Below are 27,515 nucleotides of genomic sequence, written 5' to 3' on the forward strand. Positions count from 1 at the left end.
TTTTTTACCTTTTCCTGTATCTCTTGAACCTCCTGTTTGATGTCCAGATTTTCTGTTTAGCTCTGGTCTTTTCATCAGAAATTTTTGGAATTCTTCCATTTCGTTAAATGTCCATCTTTTCCCCTGGAAGATAAGGCTCAGCTTTTGTGGGAAAGTAGATTCTTGGCTGCATTCCAAGCTCCCTTGCTCTTTGAAATATCTCATTCCAGGCCCTGTGATCCCTTAATGTTGATGCAGCCAGGTCCTGCATGATCCTTACTGTGGGTCCTTGATATGTAAATTGTTTCTTTCTGGCTGCTAGCAGGATTTTCTTTTTTATTTGATAGTTCTGGAGATTGGCCACAAAATTCCTTGTTGTTTCATTTTAGGATCTTTTTCTGGTGGGGATCGATGTACTCTTTCAATAACTACTTTGCCCTCTGATTCCATGATATTAGGGCAGTTTTCTATCACTAGATCCTGTAATATTACGTCCAGGCTGTTTTTCTCTTCAATATTTTCAGGACGTCGTATAATTTTCAGGTTGCCCCTCCTTGATCAAGGTCAGTGGTTTAGTTGATGAGGTATTTTACATTTTCTTCTATTTTTTCAATTTTTGATTTTGTTTAATTGACTCTTGCTGTGTCATGGAGTCATTAGTTTCTGTAGACTCCATTCTTTCTTGGGGGAAGGAGTTTTCTTCATTAACCTTTTGCAACTCCTTTTCCAATTGGTCAATTCTACTTCTGAAAGAGCTTTCCATTTGACAAATTGAAGTTCTGAGAGAATTAATTTATTTTGGCATTTGCCTGATTGAGGAGGTGAGAGAATTATTCTCATTTTGTATTTGTCCAATTGTACTTTCTAAGGTTTTGTTTTCTTGTTGCAAGGTATTAATTGTCTCTCCCAAATTTTTAAGCTCCTCCCTTATTTCTTCAAGGAAGTCTTTCTGTGCTGAAGACCAGATTGTATTCTCCTCAGAGGTTCTAGTTCTCTCTGAGTTGGGGTCTTTCCCTTCCAGGAATTTTTCTATGGATCCACCTTTCCGCTGACCCTTCGTCATTATGCTAAGACCTTGAGTGGGGGGGGGGGGGCTGGTTCACCTGGGCTTGGGATTGCTAAAGGCTTTACTGAGTGCAGTTTCTCTGGCTGGCCACTGGTTGCTTTCTCTGGAGTGTCTGTGACCTTGGTTGAGAGGCCTTCTCCCTTTGCTTGAGAGAAGGAATTGGAGCTATTGAATTCTTTTACCTTCAATCAATGGTGGGCTTTACCCTGGCCTGAGGTCATTCCTCAGCTGGGCTGGTTCTTTTGTTCACACACCTGGGCCTGAGGCAGAAGTAGTTTGCAATTGTTCGTTTTGGAGGAGGCCTCAGTGCAGTGTAGGCATGGATTCAGATTTTCTCAGACCTGAGGAGCCCAGCGAAGGTGTCCGCAGCTCTCCTGCACTAGACCTCTCCCCGCAGCCCCTTCCCCAAGCTCCAGGGGGACAGCACCAACAGCAGTGCCTCTGCTTCCCCGTGGACCCAAACCCCTTTCGTCCAGCCCCACCGCTGATCCAGCAGGTCCAGCTCTCAGGCCCTCAGACTCCCAGTTCCAATTCAGCTGTTAATCTGGCTGATCCGGGGCTGATACTCCCTCTGAGCCCAGACTCACCCGCTGGTACTCAGCCAAGGCTGCTGTGGGAGACAAATCCTGAGGTAGATGTTCTTTCTCCTGGCTTTTCTTTCTGGGTTTTGTGGTTTGGATTTCTTTAAGAGGTTTGTTTCATGTGATAGATGGGGAAGAGATCAAGAGACTTTAGAACTGTGCCTGTCTTCTCTCCGCCATCTTGGCCGACCAGTTCCTATAATTTTATAACTGCACATGCACAAGTCATGGAGAGTCTAACTAGATTCATTACCAAATATTTTTTGTGAATTAATCTCATTCACACTTTTTTTTGTTGACAAAGCTACACTATCATGTCATCAGTAAAGACTTTAGGCTCTTCATTTCCATTATTAATCCCTCTAATACTTCTTCCTTGTCTTTCCATTTCTAATTTGTGTTTCTAATATGGTGTCAAATAAAAGTTTTGAAAGTGGGAAATAAAATCCCCAAGTTTATTTTAAGTAATCTTTAGGTCTCAGTTTTAATTCTCTAATCTCTCAACTATGTTATCTTAAATTATTTTCTCTCTCTTTTTTTTTAAAAGGTTAGTAATCTCGATGAGAGTAACTGGACAGCAACATTGTCCCCACAACGCTCAGGCCTCTTCACAAACACAGATCCCTCCAGTATGACAGAAGATGTCACTTTAAGTGCTGTAATGCTACGGGAGGATGATCCTGGAGAAGCTGGTAAAGTGGCTTTGACTTTGATTTGTGATGATGTAGATTTGGTTTTCTTAGGAGTAATTAATGAAGCACACATTTCAGATTTCACAAATTTTATTCCTTCAACAAATTATTTTTTTTTAAGTTTCTACTTTGTGTAGAGCAATATGCTAAGTATTGAAAAAATACCGAGTTTAGATTAAGACAGGGTCCCTGTGCAGACATGGAGTTTAAGGTAGGAGTAGGGATCTTAAGACATAAACAAAACTTCATCATTATGTTTTGTTGATTAAATTAATGAGGATTTTGGAAATGGAGCTTATTCCTGGAAATGGACCATCTGAAGAGGATCACATATAAGCTTTATACTTTGATAGATTGGTGATCCCATCCTTATTCCTTCCAAAAATGCAGATTTGTGAGTCATCTGCACCTGCCCATCATGTCCAGTCATTGCCCTTATATTCTCTTAAATTTTCCACAGGGAGAATTCACTCAACATGCTGAAAGGTTACGCAGATCTTTTAATATTTTATGGATTCCCATGGAGCTCAGAGTCAGTCAGTTCCTTCTAGCTGCCTGGCCAGCACATTGTAGGCAGTTACTTGAGTATTTTCTACCTCTCATATTCAGACTTTTGAGTGTCCATGTGTTGATGTCTAAGGTGCCTGTGCTCATGGCCTGGCTCCATCTCATCACATATCCAGTCTGGCCAGCAGTCTTGTGCTTCAATTTTGTTTGCCTTCTGGGACTACTAGGCCATGTAACCTTTGAGCGGTTCAGCTCTGATTTAAGGTGGTTCTGCAGTGTTTCAGGAGCTTTAGGCCATCAGTACAGTGTCATCCTCAGACAGAACCACCTGGAAAGCCTCACCACTTAAAGCTAAGCTGTCTTCTGTTGTAATTCTGCCCTGGATTTTCTCTTCTTGTAGAATAAGAGGATGAAACATTGGGCACCATATCCTCAGAAAATATCGAGCAACAATAGAGAAAAACAAGGTAGTGGAAAGGAAGAAATTCCCTGAATTAAAGTCAGCCTAGGCTTATTAAATAAAGAAAGCTGGGAGGACAGGAAGCAGAAAGAATCTGGAGATGTATTTGGGAAGATTTTTATAACTTTTTTTTATTACCAATGCCATTGGAGTCACCATTTTTTTTACTTTTAAAAAATAGCACATTTATTAATAATAAAGAATAACAGTACTGTACTAATTACCATCGTGTATCAATTTTAACAAAAGTATTCACAAGAAAAATCTTTCACAACGCCCCCCCATATATTCTTTATGATATCAGTTCCTTTTGGTGGCAGTAGAAGACACCTTTAGTATTTGGTTTTTAGAAATTATGTCCCCAGTAGAATAATAGTCAGAAGATATGAACAGTTTTCAAAGCAATTCCAAATTACTAACAACCATATAAAGTCATTATAAAGTCATTATTTCAATCATAAGCTAATTAATAATAAAAAATGCAAATTGGGCATCTAGGTGGCACAGTGGATAGAGCACCAGCCCTGGAGTCAGGAGTACCTGAGTTCAAATCAGGCCTCAGACACATAATAATTACTTAGTTGTTTGGCTTTGGGCAAGCCACTTGACCCCATTTGCCTTGCAAAAACCTAAAAAAAAATGCAAATTGAAACAGCAAGCAAAGTTCAAAGATCAGTGTGAAAGAGGTGTTGGAAAAAGAGAGGCATATCAGTACATTGTTGAATCTTTCAAACAATCTAGTAAACAATTTGGGCTTAGAGAGAGATGTAGACATTCATGGTCACCGACCTTGAGATTTCATTGCTGAGTATATACATCTCTAGGGTCAGTAACAAAAAGGCCTTGCATACATTAGTAACAATATTTTGTGTTTGCAAATAAGTGCAAATAAAGTCAAAGCCCATTGATTAGGTAACAGTAAAACAGATTGTGGTACATGAATGTAATATTGTGGTGTAAGAAATGAATATAATAAATACAGAGAAGTATGAAAGTGCTTCTATTTGAACTGATACAAGATGAAGTAAACAGAACCAGGAAAACAGTATTTATAATGATTACAACAATGTAAATGAAAAGAACAATAGCAACAGAACAATGAAAAATAGATAACTTCAAAATTCCAGCCCCAAAGGAGAAAGACATTTCTTTTTAAGGGTATGCAATGATAGATGTGGAATAATGCATTTAATACTCTTTTCCCTTATACTTTGGTTAATTTTTATCCTTCCCTTTCATTCTGTAATTATAAAAGATGGCTTTCTGAGAAAGGGGTAGAGAGGGAGTACAGTGGAAATATAGGTGATGCATAATCAAAAAAATCAATGCAAATTTATTTTATAATAATGAGGCATCTTAGAAACTTTTGTTTAGTCATTCAGTTGTGTCAAACTCTTTTAAGTGACTTGCCCAAAGCTACCTAGCTAGTGAGTGTCTTAAGACCACATTTGAATTCAGGATGAATCTTCTGACTCCAAACCCGGCATGCTAACCACTGTGCCACCTAGCTGCCCACCATAGAAATGAATTTCTGTTAATTTTGAAAGTTACTCAGTTTCCCCGTTTATGTTCTATATTATATTATTATAAATATCTTCTTTGCATGAGAGGATGTCCTAGTAGTGACTTTCTTGTCCTTTTTTAGTTTATATTCAATGTTCTAAATTAATTTAGAATCTTTGTAATTAGATTAGGAAGAGATTTTGGAGATCATTTAGGCCTCATTTTATAACTGAGGAAACCAAGGACACAAAGCCATTTCACATCCAAGCCAGGGCTGGAATCTCTGTCTTCTTTGCACCCTGATTCATGGTCTATATAATTCTGCCTCTTCACTAACTTGCTTAGTCTTTATCCTTAAGGACTTAACATTTCATACTCTATAGACTCCAAGTTAACTGTCATTTTCCTTGGGAGGAAATAAATTTTTCTTTGCTCTTTATGTTTTAATGAATTATTGGTTTTTCTTCTTCACATACTTACTATCTAAAATCTTAATTTAAAAGTCTCATTTTTATGAGACATTAATGACCTGGTGACAGGTATGAAAATGCTATCTGAGGTTTTCATAATAACCATTTTCCCCCTCAGACAGCTGAACTTACCTATCTTATCTTTCACTGCCTATGTATTCTAAAAGGACATAGAGTTTTCTCAGATTTCTGATTTGAAAAGGTTGAAATAAAGTATAATTTATTTTTTAAAATTTGGCCCTACATTTTCTTGACAAGTCAAATAGAAAAGAAAAATGTCAGATTATTTAATGTTATACTAGGATAAGTAATTAATTGGTTTTTTAAAAATTTTTATTTATTTAAGGCAATGGGGTTAAGTGACCTGCTCAAGATCACACATCTAGGCAATTACTAAGTGTCTGAGGCTGGATTTGAATTCAGGTTCTCCCAACTCCAGGGCCAGTGCTCTATCCACTGTGCCACCTAGCTGCTCCTAAGTAATTAATTGTTACCAAAAAGTTTCCATGTTATTAAATCAAATTGCTGCAATGCATTCCACTCAGCACTATTTTCTTCCTTTTCTTTTTGATATATTTTAGCAACAATGAGTATGTATTCTGACTTCCTGCATACTTTTCTGAAGCATACTTCAACTACAGTTTTTGAGCTTGTAGAAGAATATGAAAATATTTGTGATAGTCAGGTAAGTGGTTCTATTCTTATGTTGCCTAAGTCATGTACTTTTGTTATTTAAAACATTGGAGTAATATTTCACTTAATCTTAGAAGCACATTATGAATAAAGTTATTGTGCAATTACCTTTCCATTAGATAAGGAAATCATTCTCCTTCCCCAGTCATCAGGATAAATCATAGAAAGAGTTAGAGATGAAGCTTAGAAAAGCCTTAAAAAATTGATGTAAGGTGATTTGATTCAGGTTGACTTGAAAATAGAGATTAATCAGTGACTTATAATAATTATCTATTAGTTGATTTTTTTAAAGCAAATTTCCAAAGTAGTTACTTTGAGGATTCCCTGGGATTCATATCTGAAACACCTAACAGTTTACCCTCACAATCTTTTTTATGACTGTATGAATAAAATAGATAAAATAGATAAAATTTTTATCAATGAACTTGCAAGATTAAGAATGTTATGGGGGTGGAGCCAAGATGGTAACAAGAACTGATTGTGTCTTAGGCACTCTCTCATAAAACTCATAAGCTAAGGACTCCAACTAAATTTTTGAGAGACAGAACCCACAGAGGGACCCAGTGCGGCAGTTCTCCTACTCAAGGTAACCTGGAAAAGAGCAGAAAATCTCTGCTCCCTGGGGTTGAAGGGGCAGCTTGTCAGAGCCAAAGAACTTCAGCCTCCCGGAGGCAGCCCCAGGGCACTGGGAGCCACGGCTCACAGCAGCAGGGGAGTTTCCTGAGCTACACCCCAGGGAGCACCAGGCACAAATTGGGGGAACAGCAGGGGACCCCTGCCAGAGCGAGCACATGAAGCCCAGCCCTCAGGGCACACAGAGCAGCATGTCCAGCATAGCCAAGTTCCAGGAACAGAAGCAGGCTGGGCATGAGCCGATTGAACATAGGGAAGGGAGGGAAGAGAGACTGCTGAGCTCTGTCCTCTGCCCCTGGAACAGTACTCTGGGGTTCTGACCACAATCAGATCCTGATTGTAGTCTAGGCCCCCCCCCAATAGAACAGCAGGGCCCACCCACCTCAGCCCCGTGGCAGAGGGGTGCGCATATGATCATTCACAGACCAGGAGAGAGGACAGAGCCTCACACACTGAGACCCTTGTAGGAGTGTCCCAAAAGCTCAGGAAGCACCCCAAAACCAGGTTTAGGCTGGGGGAAAATGAGCAAGCAAAGAAAAAAGAGAAACACCATTGAGAAATATTTTGTATATGAGCCCAAGAAGGATCAAAATAGTCTGAAGATGAGGTAGCACAAGTTCCTGCATCTAAAGACTCCAAGAAAAACAGAAATTGGGCTCAGACTATGATAGAGCTCAAAAAAGACTTTGAAAATCAAATGAGGGAGTTGGAAGAAAAACTGGGAAAAGAAATGAGAGAGATGCAGGAAAAACATGAAAATGAAGTCAGCAGCCTAGTCAAGGAAATCCAAAAAAATGCTGAAAAAAATAGCATGCTAAAAACCAGCTTAGGTCAAATGGATAAAACAGTTCAAAAAGTTATTGAGGAGAAGAATGCTTTACAAAGCAAAATTGGCCAGATGGAAAAAGAGATAAGAACACTCTTGAGGAGAACAAATCCTTCAAACAAAGAATAGAGTTCAGGGAGATTGATGAATTTACCAGAAATCAGGAATCAATACTTCAAAACCAAAAAAATGAAAAATTAGAAGAAAATGTGAAATATCTCATTGAAAAAACAACTGATATGGAAAACAGACTTAGGAAAAATAATTTAAAAATTATTGGAATACCTGAAAGTCATGATCAGGAAAAGAGCCTTGACATCATTTTCAAAAAATTACTACAGGAAAATTGCCCTGATATTCTAGAAGCAGAGGGCAAAATAGAAATGGAGAGGAATCTATTGATCTACCTGAGAAAGAGATCCCAAAAAACCAGCCCCTAGGAATATTATAGCCAAGTTCCAGAACTCCCAAGTCAAAGAGAAAATATTACAAGCAGCCAGAAGGACACAGTTCAAATATCGTGGAGCTGCAGTCAGGATCACACAGGACTTAGCAGCAACTACATTGGAAGCTCGTAGGGCTTGGAATATAATATACCGGAAGAGCTTAGAATGCAGCCAAGAATCAACTTCCCAGCAAGGCTGAATGTCCTCTTTCAGGGAAAAAGATGGACTTTCAATGAGCCAGGGGAATTTCAAATGTTCCTGTTGGAATGGCCAGAGCTGAACAGAAGGTTTGATCTTCAGATACAGGACTCAGGTGAAGCATGGAGATTGGAGGAGAGGGGGAAAATATGAGGGACTTAATGAGGATGAACTGCATGTATTCCTACATAGAAAAATGACACTGATAATACTCATATGAACCTTGTCAGTTAACAGAGCAGGTAGAGGGAGCTTTTATAGTTGAAGCACAGGAGAAAGCTGAATTTGAAAATAAAATATGGTATAATGGAGTCAATAGAAAAAAGGGAAATGTAATGGGTGAAAGAAAAAGGAGAGGGGGAATAGGCCAAGATATTTCATATAATAAAATTTTTCTTTATTACAATGAGCTATTGCAATGATATGGAAGGGGGGGGAAGACAAGGGGGAATGAGGGAATCTTTGCTCTCATCAGAGGTGGCTAGGAGAGGAAACAGCATATATACTCAATGGGGTATAGGCATCTGGAGTAATAAGGAGGTGGGGACAGGGGGAAGAGGGGGATGTGAGTGATGGAGGAGAGGATGGACCATGGGGGGAGAGTGGTCAAATATAACACATTTTCTTTTTTACTTCTTGCAAGGGGCTGGGATTGGATGGTCTGTCCAGGACCATAGGGCCAGGTGGATGCTGGGCCTAAGGGGTGGTAGTGGGGCTCAGGGCCTCTTGGCCCCAGAGCCAGGGATCTGTCTGCTGTGCCACTCAGCTACCCTACAGCAGAGTCAGAGTGAAAGGAGAGAGGAAATATAGTACATGGTAGTGGAGAAATACAAAAGAAGGGAGGTGCGATCAGCAATGGCAATGGTGGAAAAATATGGAAGTAACTTTTGTGATGGACTTACCATAAAGAATGTGATCCACCCGTGATAGAGTTGTTGGTGTTGGAACACAGACTGAAGCACATTTATTATTATTATTCTGGGGGGGAGGGTGCAAGGCAAATGGGGCTGGGTAGCCTGCCTGGGGCCGCATAGCAGGGTGATTGTTGGGTGTCTGAGGCCGGATTTGGACCCGGGTGCTCCTGGCTCAAGGGCCAATGCTTTGTCCACTACCCAGCCACCCCTACTATTATTACTATCTTATTTTATTTTGGGTCTTTTCCTTTTCCTTTTTTGGGGGGGGGGGTTTGCAGCGCAGTGGGGTTGGGGTGGCTTGCATGTCACATGGCTGGGTGATTGTTGTGTGTACGGGGCTGGATGTGGGCTTGGGTGCTCATGGCTCCAGGGCCGGTGCTCCGTCCATTGCACTACCTGGCCATACCTACAATTATTACTGTTATTTTTTTTTAATTTTTATTTTTTTCTCTCCCCTTTACTTTATCGCTCAAGCAAGTCTATATTTATGGGGGGAGGGGGTATTTCATTTACTCTTAAACAAGAATATTTTATTAATGTAAAAAAACATTTGTACAAAATGAGAATAAATATTAAATAAAAAAAAGAATGTTAGCAAATTAAGACTTGTAGAAGGAAAATTTACTTTCACCAACTGAGATGAACACATTCATTAATCTCTTTGTGAGAGACATTGTTTTCACAAAAAGTAATAAAACATAGTCTTTGCCCTTAACATTTTATAATGACATGAATACTTTCGAGTTGTGGAAAAAATCACTTCATAATTTATTAAGTAGGATGAAATTGTTCTTTATAATACAGTAAAACAAGGAATTTTAGCTAGTGAAATCAATCAGTTTGGATAAGAGAATTTTTCAGAACTAACTTTTGAGAATGTATAGAAAGGCAGCAAGCTATTGTGAATAGAGGGTCAACTTAACAGACAGGAAGATCTGGCCATTGCTCACTGGTTGGGTCAGCAAATCATTCAACCCAAATCTGACTTGTCTTGCTCTCTCTGCTTGTGCAGTGGTGGGCTGCTCACTTAATCTCCTTGGGTCTCAGTTTCCTAATTTTTTAAATGAGATTAGACTGGATGGCTTCTGTGTTTCCCTTCCAGCTCTAAATTGCTGATCATCAGACCTCTCAGTGCCTCTGGGTTCTTTGTAGGACTAAGTTGCAGAATCATTTCTGTCTGCAATTGGTTGGAGAGTTTCCTATATTGACGAAGTCACAGGTCTAGAAACTTTCTCCCCCTGCCTCTTGCCTCCCCCCCCCCCAAATAAAAAGGAAATGGAAAGGAAGGAAAAGCATTTATATTTTCAGGTTTTTAATGAATAATAAAAACCTCCAACCATTTGTTTAACTTGGTTTATATTCTTAAATATGCTTTGCATATCTAGTCTACACCCTTTCCAGAAAAGGCCACTATTCTATCTCACTTCTTTAGATTATTTTTTAAGTAGCACAGTCATATTTTTCCTTAAAATTTTTTCTTTCAAAAATGGGCTAAATTGGGGGCATCTAGGTGGTTCAGTGGATAGAGCACCAGCCCTAGAGTCAGGAGTACCAGAGTTCAAATCTGGCCTCTGACACTTAATAATTACCTAGCTGTGTGGCCTTAGGCAGGCCACTTAACCCCATTTGCCTTGCAAAAACCTAAAAAAAAAATTGGGCTGAATTTTCCATTTCATCTCAGTTGCTCAATAATTTTATATTCTTACAGTGATAGTTACCTCTCCTGAGAGAACCTTAAAAAGTAGTACTGGGTGTCTATTGATACCAGATAACATGTCCTAAGCATTTGCTATTTGCCATAAACTATGCTGAGATATTCAATTTATCAGGTCTTGTTTAGATATAGTTATGGAGGCGGAGCCAGCCTCCTCCCCCTCCCCCCCAAAAAGGTCCTAGTGACTTGTTGAGCTCAAGTTAACATAGGAAGAGAGAACTACAGAAACTGAGGACAGGGAGCACACAACATGCAGCACTGTACTGCTCAGTAGAAACTTGCATCAATGCAAGAGGAGGTCCCAAACTGCACCAAAAGGGTGCCAATTGGCCATGTCTTTGCTGATTATCCAATTGCTTGCATTAGATCCATGTAAGATTGAGGAGGGGACCTGTTAACTCTCACATCCAAACTAAAACCAGGGAGGGGCAGCAATCAGAGAACCTTTCCCTGGATTAGACTGGGAGCTTTGATAGTTTGCAGATCCCCACACTAAGGCATCCCTGGGGTGCTAGAAAAATAGAATATTCATTACCCTTCAAAAACAGTAGCAGAATCACCTCAGACCTTTTCTTCAGTCATGTACAAAACCTGATCCTGACATCAGGATTGAGGTCAAGAAGTTGATTGGAAGAACGAACAAACAAAAGAAAGAATTCCTACTATTATGATGACCGGGGCACTTTGAGACTCAGATGCAGAAGAGTGTCTTCAAAATAACTACAAATAAAACCTCAAAGAAAAGCACAACTTGTGCACAAATTCAACTAGAATTATTGTCTGCAGATGAAGCAAGAGCCTTTTTGTTGTTTTAAAAAAATTTTAATCAATGAGATGAGGTCATTTGAGGAAAAAGAAAAAAATGAGAGCTGTAGAAGAAAGAATTAGAAATGTAATTAATAGCCTGAATCAAGAGATACAAAACCTGGCCTAAGCAAGAAAATCCCTGATTATTATAAAGGACCAAATAGAAGACTTCATGCAACAAAAAGAAATATTAAAACAAAATAGATTAAAAAAATTAGTAGCAAATGTAAGATATCTCATAGCAAAAACAACTTCCTTGGAAAATACAGCAAGGAAAAAAAATTTAAGAATCAAGAACTACCTGAATACCATGATCAAAAAAGTCTTAAGTGGGCAGTTAGGCGGTGCAGTGGATAGAGCACTGGCCCTGGAGTCAGGAGTTGCCTTGCAAAAAAAAAAACTACTAAAAAAAAAGCCTTAAAAGAAAAAGGCCCAGATATCCTAGAACCAGAGGGTAAAATAGAATATACTTAACTCCTGAAAGAAACCCCAACATGAAAACTGCCAGGAATAATAGAACCAAAGTCTAAAGTTTCTAAGTCAAAGAAAAAATACTGCAAGCATCCAGAAAGAAAGAATTCAAATATGGGGAACCACAGTTAGAATCACACATGATTTAGAAGCCAGCTCTGTAAAGTAGTGGAGAGCTTGGACATGGACTTACAAATGATCAAACAGACCTCAGTTTTCTTAGAGGCCTATGACCTGTTTGGAATTGGGGTACCTTCCTGTGCCTCAGTTTCTTCAGCTGAAAAAGGACAACAATACTGGAACTGCCTACCCAATGGGGTGGTTGTGAGGAGTTATTGTTATTGCTATAGAATTATGTGATAATTCTATAATATATAAATAATGGAATATTTTATATTTTTATAAATAATAGAATTGTTGAAGAATACTTGTTAGCATGTATATAATGCTGAGCAATTTGGGATTACACTCAAAGGACAACAGTATGCATACCCTTTGATCCAGCAATACCACTGCTGGGTCTATACCCTGAAGAGATTATGAAAAAGGGTAAAAACATCACTTGTATAAAAAATATTCATAACAGCCTTGTTTGTGGTGGCAAAGAATTGGAAATTAAGTGAATGTCCTTCAAATGAGGAATTGTTTAACAAATTGTGGTGTATGCATGTGATGGAACACTATTGTTCTATTAGAAACCAGGAAGGATGGGAATTCATGGAATCCTGGAAGGATTTGCATAAACTGATGCTGAACAAGATGAGCAGAACCAGAAGAACATTGTATACCCTAACAGCAACATGGGGGTGATGATCAAACATGATGGACTTGCTCGTTCCATTCAGTGCAACAACCAGGGACAATTTTGTCTATCTGCGATAGAGAATACCATCTGTATCCAGAGAGAAAATTGTGGAGTTTGAATGAAGACCAAAGACTATTTATTACCTACCTTTAATTTAAAAAAAATTATCTTATGTAATTTTACTATCCCTTAAACTTTATGTTTCTTCCTTGAGGATATGATTTCTCTCTCATCACATTCAACTCAGATCAACATATACCATGGAAACAATGTAGACTAACAGACTGCCTTCTGTGGGGGGTGGGGGGAGGGAAGCAAGAATGGGGGGGAAATTGTAAAATTCTAAATAAATAATATCCTTTTTTTTTAAGGTTTTTGCAAGGCAAATGGGGTTAAGTGGCTTGCCAAAGGCCACACAGCTAGGTAATTATTAAGTGTCTGAGACTGGATTTGAACCCAGGTACTCCTGACTCCAGGGCCGGTGCTTTATCCACTGCATCACCTAGCTGCCCCAATAAATAATATCTTTAAAAAAATAATTGGAATCTGAGGAGTGCTCAACAATTGGAGAGTGGCTGAATAGATTGCAGTATATAGAAATCCTAGAATTCTGGTGTGCCAAAAGAAATAAAAAAGATATGGATGGTTTCTGAGAAATATGGAGAGACTTATATGAATTGATGTAGAGTGAGTAGAAACAATTTATGCAATGGCAGCAATATAGTAAAGATAGACATGAAAGACTTTAGGAACTCTCATCAGAGAAATGATCAACCATGAATCCAGAGGACTAAGAATGAAATAGGCTACTTCTGATTGAGCAGTGACACAACTGCAGATTGAGACGCATACTTAGACTACATTATAATACATTTCATACATGTATGTATGCATAATTACATACTTGTCTTTTAGACAATTCATGCAGGGATTTGTTGATTATAAATTTGTAACAATTTCATTTTTCTTTCATTCTTGATTAGGAGAGAGTGATGGTTGGGGCAGCTAGGTGGCACAGTGGATAAAGCACCGGCCCTGGAGTCAGGAGTACCTGGGTTCAAATCCAGTCTCAGACACTTAATAATTACCTAGCTGTGTGGCCTTTGGCAAGCCACTAAACCCCATTTGCCTTACAAAATCCTTTTAAAAAAGAGAGAGTGACAGAACATTTTTACTCATTAAAAGCAATATACAATTTTTTTAGAAAGTTTTTACTTATTTTGAGTTTTATAATTTTCTCCTTACTCTTACTTCCCTCCCCCACCCCCCCACAGAAGGCATTCTGTTTGTCTTTACATTGTTACCATAGAATACATTGATCTGAGCTGAATAAGAGATAACAAAATTACATAATAAGATACTTTTTTTTTTCTAAATTGAAGGTAATGATAGTCTTTGGTCTTTGTTCAAACTCCATAATTCTTTCTCTGGATACAGATGGTATTCTCCATCACAGATAGCCCAAAATTGTCCCTGGTTGTTGCATTAATGGAATGTTCTAGTCCATCAAGGTTTGCCATCACCCCCCCCCCATGTTGCTGTTATGTTTTTCTGGTTCTGCTCATCTCGCTCAGCATCAGTTCATGCAAATCCTTCCGGGCTTCCCTGAATTCCCATCCCTCCTGGTTTCTAATAGAACAATAGTGTTCCATGACATACATATACCACACTGTGTTAAGCCATTCCCCAATTGGAAGGACATTCACTTAATTTCCAATTCTTTGCCACCACAAACAGGGCTGCTATGAATATTTTAATATACACTTTTTTAATGAAAAAAATGGAATCTTTATGTATTTTGAACATATATTATTAGGCATATTTGGTAAAGAAAGCCTTTGTCCCAGACTGGTACTGTCTCATTCTAATTTATGCAATGCATTTAAGGGAAGTTCAATATAAGTTTAAGGTGAATGTTTATGAAACCTACACTTGTGTCATTAGGCCAATTAGTAATGTAATAATATTTGTGAGCTCATGGATTAATAGAAAATTCTTAGTCATTCTGGCAGAAGATGGTATAATCTTGGTATGCAACTGTTTCCTTTCAGGTGAATATATTAGGTAAAATAGTGAGCAGAGCAACACCTGGGCTACAGAAGTTTTCAAAAACAGCCAGTGTGCTTTGGCTTCTTCAGCAGGAGATGGTAACATGGAGACTGTTATCATCTCTTTACAGGTAAAGTTCCATGGATATAGATAGACAAGATTAGAATAAATAGCAAATCATATTTGGATTTAAAATGAGTAGGGATGGACAGAGCACCAGCCCTGGAGACAAGAGGAACTGAGTTCAAAGCAGATCCCAGGCACTAGACCTACTGGCTGTGTGACCCTGGCAAATTGCCTCACAAAAAACAAAAACCAAAACCAAAAAAGTCCAGAAATGGAGTTGGGAATGAAGAAGCTTTGCTATTAATTTTCATTTTGTTTATTTTTATTGCTAGCTTTTTTTACATCTGCTACATTTCCCACTTTAACCCTCCAGCTCACCCTTCCCACAAAGCTATCCCTTATAATAAAGTTTTTTGCTTTTTGTTTTTTCAGAGGAAGATAGAAAAAAAAATCAGGAAAATCAGTCAGTACATTAAAAAATTCTGGCATTTTATACAGTGTTCGACACTGGTGAAGCACCTCCCTTTCCCCTACCAAGGAGAAGTGTCATATCTCTTTTCTTTAGAGCCAACTCTTGTCATTATAATTTGACAACATCAAATGGTTTGGGGAGGCTAGGTGGCGCAGTGGATAAAGCACTGGCCCTGGAGTCAGGAGTACCTGGGTTCAAAGTCTCAGACACTTAATAATTACCTAGCCATGTGGCCTTGGGCAAGCCACTTAACCCCATTTGCCTTGCAAAAACCTAAAACAAAAAACCCCCCAAAAACAAAAACATCAAATGGTTTGTGGGGTTTTTTTTTTTGCATTGTTACAGTCATTGCATTTATTGTTATTTTGACTCTGACATTGCATGAATTCATGTAAGTCTTTCCAAATGGCTCCATATTTATTTAATTTTTCACTTCTTACTCTTACATACAACCATTACGCCATTGCTTTGCATCCAAAACCATATAAAATATACAACACATAAGTGTAGTTTTTAAATCTGAAAGTTTACGTTAGAGTACTAGTTCTCAATCTTTTTTTTTTTTGCTTGTAGTACAATACTCACCATGAAAAATCACAGCACACTAAATGTTTAAGTTGACAGCATAGAAGGGTTCTTGGCCTGTTGAGCCTCCAGATGTATAAACTAGGCCTCAGGATCTCTCTACCTCTTTCTCTACCAAGCAAAAGCTCAGGACTATGGAAGACTCAGATGTGGTTATAAATTTTTGGTAGCGCACTAATTGTGTTATGGCACCTGTTTCTTGAACATTGGAGGATAAAATAATATCAAATCAAGAATCTTATTAGCAGTAAAAACATACTAGTTTTAATTTTTAATAAAATATCAGTTGTCTTGTTCTTAGGCATCAGTATGTATTAGGTTAGACCAGATATTCACTATATTATTGCATAATGTATTTAACATATAGTTGAATCATTTGAACATCTAATGATCTGAACAAGTATTAGAGTTTCTCTTGTATGTTTTAAGAATTAGGTAAGTAAATATGAATTATAAACTTTCTTTTTTATGCATATTTTTTGTAGGGACAGAATACAATCTGTACTAGAGGAAGAAAATGCATTTGAAATTGCTGTAAGTCTTAAGATGTTGTGATTAGTGTTAAATAATGAATGATGCTAATTTTTTTTTGCTGAAGATTTCCTCAGAATGGGGGAAGTAGGGGCAGCTAGGTGGCGTAGTGGATAAAGCATCGGCCCTAGAGTCAGGACTTGGGTTCAAATCCAGTCTCAGACACTTAATAATTACCTAGCTGTGTGGCCTTGGGCAAGCCACTTAACCCTGTTTGCCTTGCAAAAAAAAAAAAAGAATTGGGGAAGTATTTCTCAGTGATGTTGGGATTTTAAATTCTTTTTTGGGGGGCGTGGAGGGGATTTAAATTCTGTTTTCTATATCTTGAAAGAAGCCCACAGGAACCCTGGAGTTTGAGGACCTGGGTTCCATTTTTACTTCTAATTATGAATACCCATTTAGCTTTGGGATCATAATTTAGCCTCCCTGGTTTTTAATTTTCTCATTTGTAAAATGAGGGGATTGGAATCTGAAGTCCTATCTGTCACTATGATCTTAAAAAATTCAATAAAGTCAGTTAAGAATATTTGATCTTTTCTGTCATAAAATGCCATCTGTTGCAAAGTTTAATATTTGGAAAGGGGAATGACAATAAAAGATCATCAGTGTAAAGATATTTGCTTTTAATTTTCTCATATGTATTAGAGCTGCATACAGTTCTGGTATAGAATTTTTTTCTTTAAACAAAAATTAATTCTGGGGGAAAGTCTTAAAAATAAGGACATAATTCAAGAAAAATCCAGTCTTTCTTTCCCTGTTGTCTTCCATTGGTTTAATTTTTATCTCTATAAATGACATTTTTATATGTATCTGTTATATCTATTCATTTTATTTTATTCTGTGTCTTTCACTCATAACTATGAGAGAACTCTAGGTTCCCTTCCTTAGCTCTAGTTGTACATCTCTGATTATTCAAATTGAATGTCATTTACCATGTCTGAAAGTTCATCTTTCTTCCCAAACTCATTCATTTTCTGAACTCTTGTTTTTTTACCAAAGGCACTGTCATTCTTTTCATTACTTGCATTCACAACTTGGTTTTATCTTCAACTCTTTCTCCCTCATTCCATGTATTCAATTAGTTGTGAAAACTTGTCATCAATCTTCTTTCTGCTCACACAGCCATTATTCTAGTTCAGCTCCCTGTCACCTCTCTCCTAGGCCTTTGCAATAACTTCCTGTTTGTTTCCTTCTCAAGTCTCTCCATTCTTTAATATAATTGCTAAACTAATTTTCTAAAAGATCAGGTCTGACCAGGTTACTTCCCTACTTAGTAACCAGTGACTCTCTGTGCCCGTTACAGATCAGTGAGCAAATTGGTTGGTGCCCTTCACAACATGGCCTCAATCTACGCAAACATCATTCCCCTTCCCATACTCTATGGTTCGGTCACAACCACATTAGCCTTTCACTCTTTTTCTTCAAGCACAGTACTCATCTCTTAGCACCATGTCTTTGTGTCTTATTTCCAGTCTCACTGACCTGATAGAATTTTGTGTTTCCTGCAGAAGTGGACTCAGGTGTCACCTTCTTCATGAAGGTGATTTCCAGCCTATTCCCCCAGCTTTTAGTACTCCCCTTCCCATTACCTTGTGGTTTAGGTATTCTGTTCATACATATCTGTCATATTTATCACCTTTGATAGAATGTAAGCTCCTTTAAGCAGGATCTATTTAATTTTTTAAACTTTTTATACCCAGTGCTTAGCCATACAAAGTAGGTAATTAATAAATATTTATAAATATTTATTGAGTAGGTACAAGTGAATTTAATAGTGAGATGTATTCCTAACATTTTTTTTTACTGTGCCCAGTATCTTTATTTTTTTTATTTTAAATTTTTTGCAATTTTTCCCCAATCTTGCTTCCCTCCCCCCACAGAAGGCAGTCTGTTAGTCTTTACATTGTTTTTATGGTATACAGTGATCTAAATTGAATGTGATGAGAGAGAAATCATATCCTTAAGGAAGAAAAATAAAATATTGTGTCTGATTGTTGTACTAATGGAATGAGCAAGTCCATCAAGGTTGGTCATCAGCCCCATGTTGCTGCTAGGGTGCACAATGTTCCTCTGGTTCTGCTCATCTTGCTCTCTCAGCATCCATACAAATCTTTCTGGGCTTCCCTGAATTCCCATCCCTCCTGGCTTCTAATAGAACAATAGTGTTCAATGACATACATATATCACATTTTGCTAAGATATTCCCCAATTGAAGGACCTTTACTTAATTTCCATTTCTTTGCCACCATGAACAGAGCTGCTATGGATATTTTTGTACAAGTGATTTTTTTATACATTACTAAAATATTCTTGTTTAAGAGTAAACATAATACCCCCTTCTGCCAAGAAATGTAGACCCTGATGAGAAATAAAGAGAAAAAATGTGTTTCAGTTTGTGTTCTGATACCATCAGCTCTGTCTCAGGTGTATCATATTCTTTATGATAAGTCCATCATGAAAGTTACTTCCATATTTTTCCACTGTTACTGATTGTAATTCCCTTTGTCCTTTCCTCCCCACTACTATATATTATATTTTCTCTCTCCTTTTACTCTCCCTCTTCTAAAATGTGCTGTAGGGTAACTGAGTAGCACAGCAGACTGATCACTGGTCCTGGGGCCAAGAGGCCCCAAGCTCACATACCACCCCTGAGACCTGGCAACCACCTGCCCCATGGTCCTAGACAGGCCACCCAATCCCAGCCCCTTGTAAGATATAAAAAAGAAAATGTGTTATATCTGACTATTCTTTCCTATGATCTACCCTTTCCTCTATCACCCATATCCCCTCCTTTTTACTTTAGATGTCTATACCCTATTGAGTGTGTATGCTGTTTCCTCTCTGAGCCATTTCTGATAAGCATGAAGGTTCCCTCATTCCCCCTCACCTTCCCCCCTTCCATATCGTTGCAAAAACTCATTGTAAACAAAAAATCTTTTATACAAAATATCTTAGCCTATTCCATTTCTCGTTCTCTTGCTCCCAATGCACTTCCCTTTTAACCATTGACTCCATCCTTACAATATATTATATCTTCAAATTCATCTCTCTCCTGTGCTTAATCTATAAAATCTCCTTCTACCTGCTTTATTAAATGAGAAGTTTCATATTATCAGTATCATTTTTCTATGCAGAAATACATGCAGTTCATTATCGTTAAGTCTCTCATATTTTACCCTTCTCCTCTGTTCTTTATGCTTCACCTGAGTCCTGTATTTGAAAGTTAGACTTTCTGTTCAGCTCTGGTTGTTTCAACAGGATTTGAAATTCCTCTGGTTCATTGAAAAGCCCATCTTTTCCCCTGGAAGAGGATGTTCAATTTTGCTAGGTAGTTGATTCTCAGTTGCATTCTAAGCTCTTCTGCCTTCTGGAATATTATATTCCAAGCCCTATGAGCCCTTAATGTATTTGCTGCTAAGTCCTGTGTGATCCTGACTGCAGCTCCACGATATTTGAATTGTGTCCTTCTGGCTGCTTGTAATATTTTCTCTTTGACTTGGGAGTTCTGTAACTTGGCTATAATATTCCTGGGGGTTGTTGTTTTTGGATCTCTTTCTGGGGGAGATCGGTGGATTCTCTCAATTTCTATTTTGCCCTCTGCTTCTAGGATATCAGGGCAATTTTCCTGGAGTAATTCTTTGAAAATGATGTCAAGGCTCTTTTCCTTATCATGACTTTTAGATATTCCTATAATTTTTAAATTTTCTTTCCTGAATCTTTTTTCCAGATCAGTTATTTTTTTCAATGAGATGTTTCACATTTTCTTCTAATTTTTCATTCTTTTGGTGTTGAAGTATTGTGTCTTAACTTTTTCTAAATTCATCAGCTTCCTTTAGCTCCATTCTACATCTGAAGGATTTGTTTTCCTCAGAGAGCTTGCTTATCTCCTTTTCCATCTGGCCAATTCTGCTTTAAAGCATTCTTCTCCTCAATAAATTTTCTGTTTTATCCATTTGACCTATGCTGGTTTTTAACATGTTATTTTCTTTAGCATTTTTTTGGATCTCCTTAACTAAGCTGCTGACTTCTTTTTCATGTTTTTCCTGCATTTCTCTCATTTCTTCTCCCAGTTTTTCTTCTATCTCCCTTACTTGATTTTCAAAATCTTTTTTGAGCTCTGTCGTAGCCTGAGCCTAACTTCTGTTTTCCTTGGAGTCTTTAGATGCAGGAGCTTGTTCTTCCTCATCTTCAGATTGATTATTTTGATCCTTCTTGGGATCGTAGACAAAGAATTTCTCATTGGTGTTCCTCCTCTTTCTCTGTTTACTCATTTCTCTAACCTGTGTCTGGTTTTGGGGTGCTTCCTGAGTTTTTGAGTATTATTGGGACACCCGCTTTGGGAGTTTTTTTGGGCCACCCCTCTGGGACCTTTATTCCTCCAAGGTCTTATGCTCTCTTGCCTGTGCTTTTGATATGTAGATGACCACAGCACTCCCCTCTGCCCTGTAGCTGTGGGGAGGGTCCCTGCTATCTTAGTGTGGCAGGCCAAATTGCAACCTGGATCTGAGTGTGGGCCAACAGCAGAGTCTTGCCCCAGGGAAAGCAGAGAGATTTCTGCAGTCTCCCCTGACCCCCTTATTGTCTGTGGGCTGTGCTCTGGAGGTGCAGGCTAGTTTCCCCCAGATTCCTGCAGCAGGTCCTTGCCGCAGGGCTGCTCTGAGGCAGGTGCTCCTCACTCCACACTCATTCTGGTGCAGTAGAGTAGAGTTCTCTCACCTGTCCTTATTCCTACCATTTTTCCTTTTTTTTTCCCAGGTATTTTTAGCAAGGCAAATGGGGTTAAGTGGCTTGCCCAAGGCCACACAGCTAGGTAATTAAGTGTCTGAGGACAGATTTGAACTCAGGTACTCCTGACTCCCGGGCCGGTGCTCTATCCACTGCACCACCTAGCCACCCCTTTCCTACCATTTTTACAAGAAGAAACTACAAACATGAATTTGTCATTTTATGAAATGTTTAGGTCTCCCTATAGAGGAAATTATTGAAGATGCTTCTTCCCTACTCACAAATTTTCTTTGTTGTTTATTCTTCTTTCTGGTTGTTTTTGTTTTTGTTTTTATTTTAATGTAAATGTTTGTTTTTAAATAGTCTCTAAATGCCAGTGAAAAGACTGTTGTGGATACACTATTTCAGCAAGATTCACTCATTCGACAAAGCCAGGTATGAGATGTGACTTTAATCTTTTAAAATATAGGAAAGAATTCTTTTAAAATAGTTTGCAAATAAATAACCTAGCAGTGTGGCCTTGGGCAAGCCACTTAACCCCATTTGCCTTGCAAAAAAAAATAAAATAAAGTAGTTTGCAGTTCCTTTACTTTCACAAACAACATGTATAAGGTTAAAGTTTTTACACTGTATTCTTCCTCTGGATACATTTAATTGATTTTATTGAAGTTATGAGAAATAACCTAGTTTGCTCCGTGTTTGTAATATGATCTCCCAGGTTTCTTAATGTGGTAGAGGCGAAAGGTCTTGTTTCTTCCAGAAGTCCTTCTAGAAATTAAATTAATTAAATTGAATTTAAGTCCTTTAAAAATCCATTATAATTTATATTATTGAAGAGTATACACTTTTCTGCTGGCATAGCCAAAGACAAATACTTGAGAAAACCACCCATGGTCATTTGACATGTCTAGATAAATTGGAAGGAAATTAAAATGTTTTTACCATATTTTTGTTAGAAAGCCTACTTCACAAAGCACAGAAATTGTGATTAATAGGATAATTTACTTTTCCAGTTGGTGGTAGATTGGTTAGAGAGTATTGCCAAGGATGACATTGGAGATTTCTCAGAAAACATCGAGTTTTATGCAAAATCAGTCTATTGGTAAGTCACTTAACATTTCATTCAATATTTACTAAGTACCTTCTACATGTGTAGTATTATGCAGGGTGCTGGAGGAAATACAGAGATTTGTCAGATCCCCCAGGGAGCTTTACAATCCAGTCTTGTGATAGTTTTCATTCATGTCTGACTCTGATTTTCTTGACAGAAATACCACAGTTGTTTGCCATTTCCTCTTCCATCTCTTTTATAGATGAGTAATTAAGGCCAGTAGGGATAAGTCCCAGGTTCACATAGCTCGTAAGTGTGTGGGGAAGTTGAGTCTTTCTGACTCTAAGTCTAGAACCCTATCCACTCAACCATTTATTTTTTCATCTTGAGCAGTGCTTGAAAACCTCCTACTGAGAGATGGAGGTCTGCTTTAGCAGATGGAGTACCTATATGGAAGAAACCAGAAATCCTTCATTTATTGAAGAAGGATACACAACTGCTTAGCTTAAGCAAATTACCTTCATATGTGGGCCCCCTTTTCCAGACTAACCCCAGCTGAGAGGGAGGGAGGGAGGGAGGGAGGGAGGGGGGAGAGAGAGAGAGAGAGAGAGAGAGAGAGAGAGAGAGAGAGAGAGAGAGAGAGAGCAAGAGCACACTTTTTAGTGAATCTCTCGAGATTTCACTGATTGGTCCTCCGGAGCTCTTAGTTGAAACCTGTCTATCTTTATAGTGTAGGACTTGCCAGAGCTTACAGTCAGCTGGTTTAGTTTCAAGGACCTTATTTCTTGGTAAGGCATCAGAATAAAACTGTTGTGGAAGGAGCAAGATATTTAACATTATTGTTATTAACTTAATAATAATTGCTATTTTGAGATTATTTAGCATGGCCATTGCCCAGGTGTCTAGAACCATGATATTTGTTAAATATTTTTGAAAAGACTATTTGTTAATATACCATAAAAAATTAAGTTCTGTATGGGATTCTATAAAAGTCCAATTAATAAAAATTGCTTAAGTTTTTTCTGACTGTTTTTCCCCCTTATAAACTTTGTAAGTGAAATAACCTCTTCGAATGAAGGCCACTTTTTTTAATTAAAAATTTTTTTCAATTGAGCATTTTCTCCTTTCCACTTCTTCTACAATGTATTGTATATGGGGAGAGAGGGGAACAACAGGGAGCAATCAAATATGCATAGTCAAGCAAGACAAATTCCTACATTGCCTATGTCAAGAAATATCTCATTCTGATTATTTAGTCTATCACCTTTCTGACAGTAGGTGGAGAACATTCTTTTATCATCTTCCTATTTTTAATATAATGGTAATAACCACTTTCCTAAGGATAGCAAGTACAATATACCATGTAGTGGTCTTCTTCCTTTGCTCTTCTTTCTCAATAGTTTATATTTTAGCTTTCTGGTAAAGTCCCTCCAGCACATCTCCAATGATTTGTCACATTTGACTACTTTTTCTCACATTCTTGAGCCCTAATACCTGTTAATATACCATAAGCCAAGGAGCTCTTGAATAAAAGATGACTTGATTTTTTAAAAAAAGACAAAAAGTTTAAAAATCAGGTTGCCTTTGATTTTTATAGAATTCAGAGGTTGCTTTGGTAGTTCATTTTCTGGGTTTTTAAGACTTCATTCATGAAAAATAAAGTCTGTAACTTTGCAGTTTTGTCTGACCTATTCCTAATTAGGACATTACTTCTATAAATTTGCATTCTTTAGTGACTTGTAGGACATTAATGAGCATCTCTTTAATAAATACTTGCTTATGTATTTTTATTTTATTGAAGTGGTCAAATTTATTATTATTCCGAGAAATCAGCTTTATTGACTGGAGGTTCTTTGCCTCAAGGTTCTGAGTAGTTGCCTCTCCTTGCATCAGTTTTTTTTTTAATGTTATCAACAAAGGAGTATCTCATAATTCTTTGTGCCTTTCAAAACATATAGGGCTGCTGAACTCAATCTTGTTCTTTATTTTTTATTTTTTTGCAAGACAGTGGGGTTAAGTTGCCCATGGTCAGTGGCTGAGGTCAGATTTGAACTCAGGTCCTCCTGACTCCAGGGCCTGTGCTCTATCCACTGCACCACCTAGCCACCCCTCAATCCTGTTTTTTAAACATTGCCATCAAATAGTAGGCCAGTTTCTCATTGGTACATTACTTGTGGTCCTCTTACTTCTCATCCCTGAATTATTCAGAAGTGGGCAAGATACCTACTTGAGACTAAAAGCAAAGCTGACTAATAGAATAAGACTTGGTGACATGAGGAGAAAGCTGTTTTCTGCCCCTTTTGTAAATCATAATTGAAAGACTAAAACATTTTTAATTATCCTGCATGGTTTTCTTTTGAAGATTGGTGTAAGGATTTTGACTTTAAAATAAAAAAATCAGAATTAAGATTAATTTAAAAAACAGGACTGAAGATTTGGATTGCAGTGGAATACTATTTGTGAAAGCCTACCTTTTCTCATTTTCATCACAGATATGCTAAATTGTTTTAGAGTAGTTATTGAGGTCTTAATCATCTTCCTTTTAGAGTAATGACATATGTAACTATTTTTCCATTTGTTGAATATCTTTTCCCCTTTCAGATAGCTTAAGAATGAATCCTTCTATAACCTCAAATTGTGTAATCTCTAGCACAGATCTCCTCTTCATCTGTTCATTTCAGGAGCCAATCGCTTTTTCTATCTTTACTTACCTTGCTATTTCTGCTTCCTTTTAAGTGCAATGGGGACTGATATTATACTTTATAAGGGATGGCTCCACTGCCATTGATAGAGAAAAACAGGTTTTTTTATATAATCTTGGCAAACTTTTCCTTTTTTTGTTTGTTTTCTTCCAATTTCAGTTTTAAATTCTTTTGAGATAAATTTAGGGTTAGTTGTTTGAAGGTTAGGATTAGAATTTCAGACAGAGGAGAAGGCTAGGATTAGAATCTTAAGACTCAGAGTTGGGGGACCAGGTTGGGGTCAGAAATGAATTTAGGTTTAGAATTAGAGGATCTGGCACATTTAGTAGATCTTATTTAAACCTTTCTGCAAACTTATTTTCTCCTGACCTATTTTTTTGCCTTTTTATGGGATGATTCTGTTTGTAATCTTTGTTTATCCTACTCCACAAGGCTCCATAAATTGAGTTTATTGGTTGCCATTTTTCTGCTTAGCAAAGAGATGAAGGTTTTGGGACTGAGGCAGTTTTAGGCTCTTTTGGTCTCCTTTTTTTTTTTTGACTTGCTTTGCATTAGATGCGTTTCTGTAGCAGTGTCCCTTCTTGCTTCTCAAAGCTTATCTTTATTTTTTCTGATGTCCTGGTTTTACTCTAATAAGTTAGTGGCTTGACTAAAGACAACCGAGATGGAAATCCAGTATGGTGTTTGTCCTTTTTTTTGTTTGTTTGTTTTGCAAGACAGTGGGGTTAAATGACTTGCTGAAGGTCATACAACTAGGTAATAATTTCAGATTTGAACTCAGGTCCTCAATTTTCCCCATTCACATCTTGACATTGATGGCACCAATTGTTAAAGTTTATATTAATTCTTACTAGAGGATTGTATCAGGTTCTTTTTAGAATTTCTCTACCTTGGGGTGGCTAGGTGGCAGTGGATAGAGCACCGGCCTTGGAGTCAGGAGTACCTGGGTTCAAATCCGGTCTCAGACACTTAATAATTACCTAGCTGTGTGGCCTTGGGCAAGCCACTTAACCCCATTTGCCTTGCAAAAACCTAAAAAAAAAAAGAATTTCTCTACCTCTTCATTCTTTGCAATTGACATTGATGCACAAAAGCTGTAGTTTGTGTTGTTTTTTGCTAGAAAGCAAATAAAGCTTATCATGCAAGGGAACAAAAACTGAAGTGTTCCATGAAATATTTTTTGTTGCTTTTAGGTACATAATGAAACAAATTTTGTTAACTTTATCACTCCAGGGAGACTCTGAGCCTTCCTTCTACTTAATTGCAATTTGTTTGTTTGTTTGTTTTAGGTTTTTGCAAGGCAAATGGTGTTAAGTGGCTTGCCGAAGGCCACATAGCTAGGTAATTATTAAGTGTCTGAAGTCAGATTTGAACTCAGGTACTCCTGACTCCAGGGTTGGTGCTCTATCCACTGCGCCACCTAGCCGCCCCTTAACTGCAATTTCTGAATAAATTTGTAGCAAGATTTTCAAGATTAATATGATTCCCTTGTCCTAATGGTTTGACCATTTGTTGGTAATTGCAAAGGGATCATTTGCCTATAGTGTCAGCTGCTCTAGATTGTCTAAAATCTGTGATTCTTAGCACTCCTGTGCTCCCTTTTCTACCATCTGCCACTATCTCTACAAACAATGGAAGTTTACTAGACAGTATGGAAACCCATTTTGTATTTTTTTATAAACTTATTTATTTTTTCCAACTGCATGCAAAGATACATTTCAACCTTCGTTTATTTTTTTTTGAAAGATTTTGAGTTCCACATTTTTCTCTTTCCTCTCCCCTCCCCTTGACAGAAAGTAATCTGATAATAGGTTAAATATATTTCCATATTGGTCATGTTGTGAAAGAAAAGCCAGAACAAAAAAGGAAAAAATCAAAACATAAAACAAATTTTAAAATGGAAACTAGTATACTTTTGGTCAGTATCCATACTCCACAATTCTTTCTCTGATGTGGATGGTGCTCTCCATCCTTGATCACTGTACTGCTGTGGAGAAATCAAGTTATCATGGTTGACCATCACACAGTGTTGATGTTAATGTTAAGTCCAAGGTTCTTCCTGGTTCTGCTCACTTCACTCTGCAGCAGTTTATAGTCTTTCCATACTTTTCTGAAGTTTGCTTGTTAATGATTTCCTATAGAACAATAGTATGTCACCACATTGATATACCTCAATTTGTTTAGCCATTTCTCAATCCATGGATATTCCCCCAATTTCCAATTCTTTGTCACTCTTTTTGTATTTTTTTTTCCTTTTGGATCCTGGGTTGGTCTGGCAAAAAAATTGATAAACTAGTGACTGTCCCTTTGGTGATCAGTTTTCCATATTCTGCTCGGCTGGCACGCAGGCAGCAGGCACAGTCCATTGCCAGGACTCTGTGTCAAGCCTGTCTTTCATGGCCTAAAACCCCTGAACCCGTGGTCATCTCCACAATATGATAGTCCCTTAGAGTGGAACTTTCATGGAGCACCTTTATGTATAAATGTGAAAGGTAAAGCACATGATTTACAGATGTTAAGAATTTAATTCACATTTTCAACAAAATATTGATAAAAGGTAAAATAACTT

General features: G+C 37.7%; 1 protein-coding gene across 1 annotated transcript in view; it reads left to right on the plus strand.

The window, feature by feature from the left end:
- Positions 1-27,515, plus strand: part of NUP107 (nucleoporin 107) — a 66,474-nt gene that overhangs the window by 21,751 nt on the left and 17,208 nt on the right. The window contains exons 5-10 of the mRNA XM_074226098.1: positions 2,174-2,318; positions 5,840-5,943; positions 14,817-14,944; positions 16,423-16,471; positions 21,557-21,628; positions 22,207-22,295. Of these exons, the coding sequence (XP_074082199.1) occupies positions 2,174-2,318; positions 5,840-5,943; positions 14,817-14,944; positions 16,423-16,471; positions 21,557-21,628; positions 22,207-22,295 (587 nt within the window). The remainder of the gene's footprint in view (positions 1-2,173; positions 2,319-5,839; positions 5,944-14,816; positions 14,945-16,422; positions 16,472-21,556; positions 21,629-22,206; positions 22,296-27,515) is intronic.

This window comes from Macrotis lagotis, chromosome 2 (assembly GCF_037893015.1).
Source record: "Macrotis lagotis isolate mMagLag1 chromosome 2, bilby.v1.9.chrom.fasta, whole genome shotgun sequence".
Taxonomy (NCBI): domain Eukaryota; kingdom Metazoa; phylum Chordata; class Mammalia; order Peramelemorphia; family Peramelidae; genus Macrotis; species Macrotis lagotis.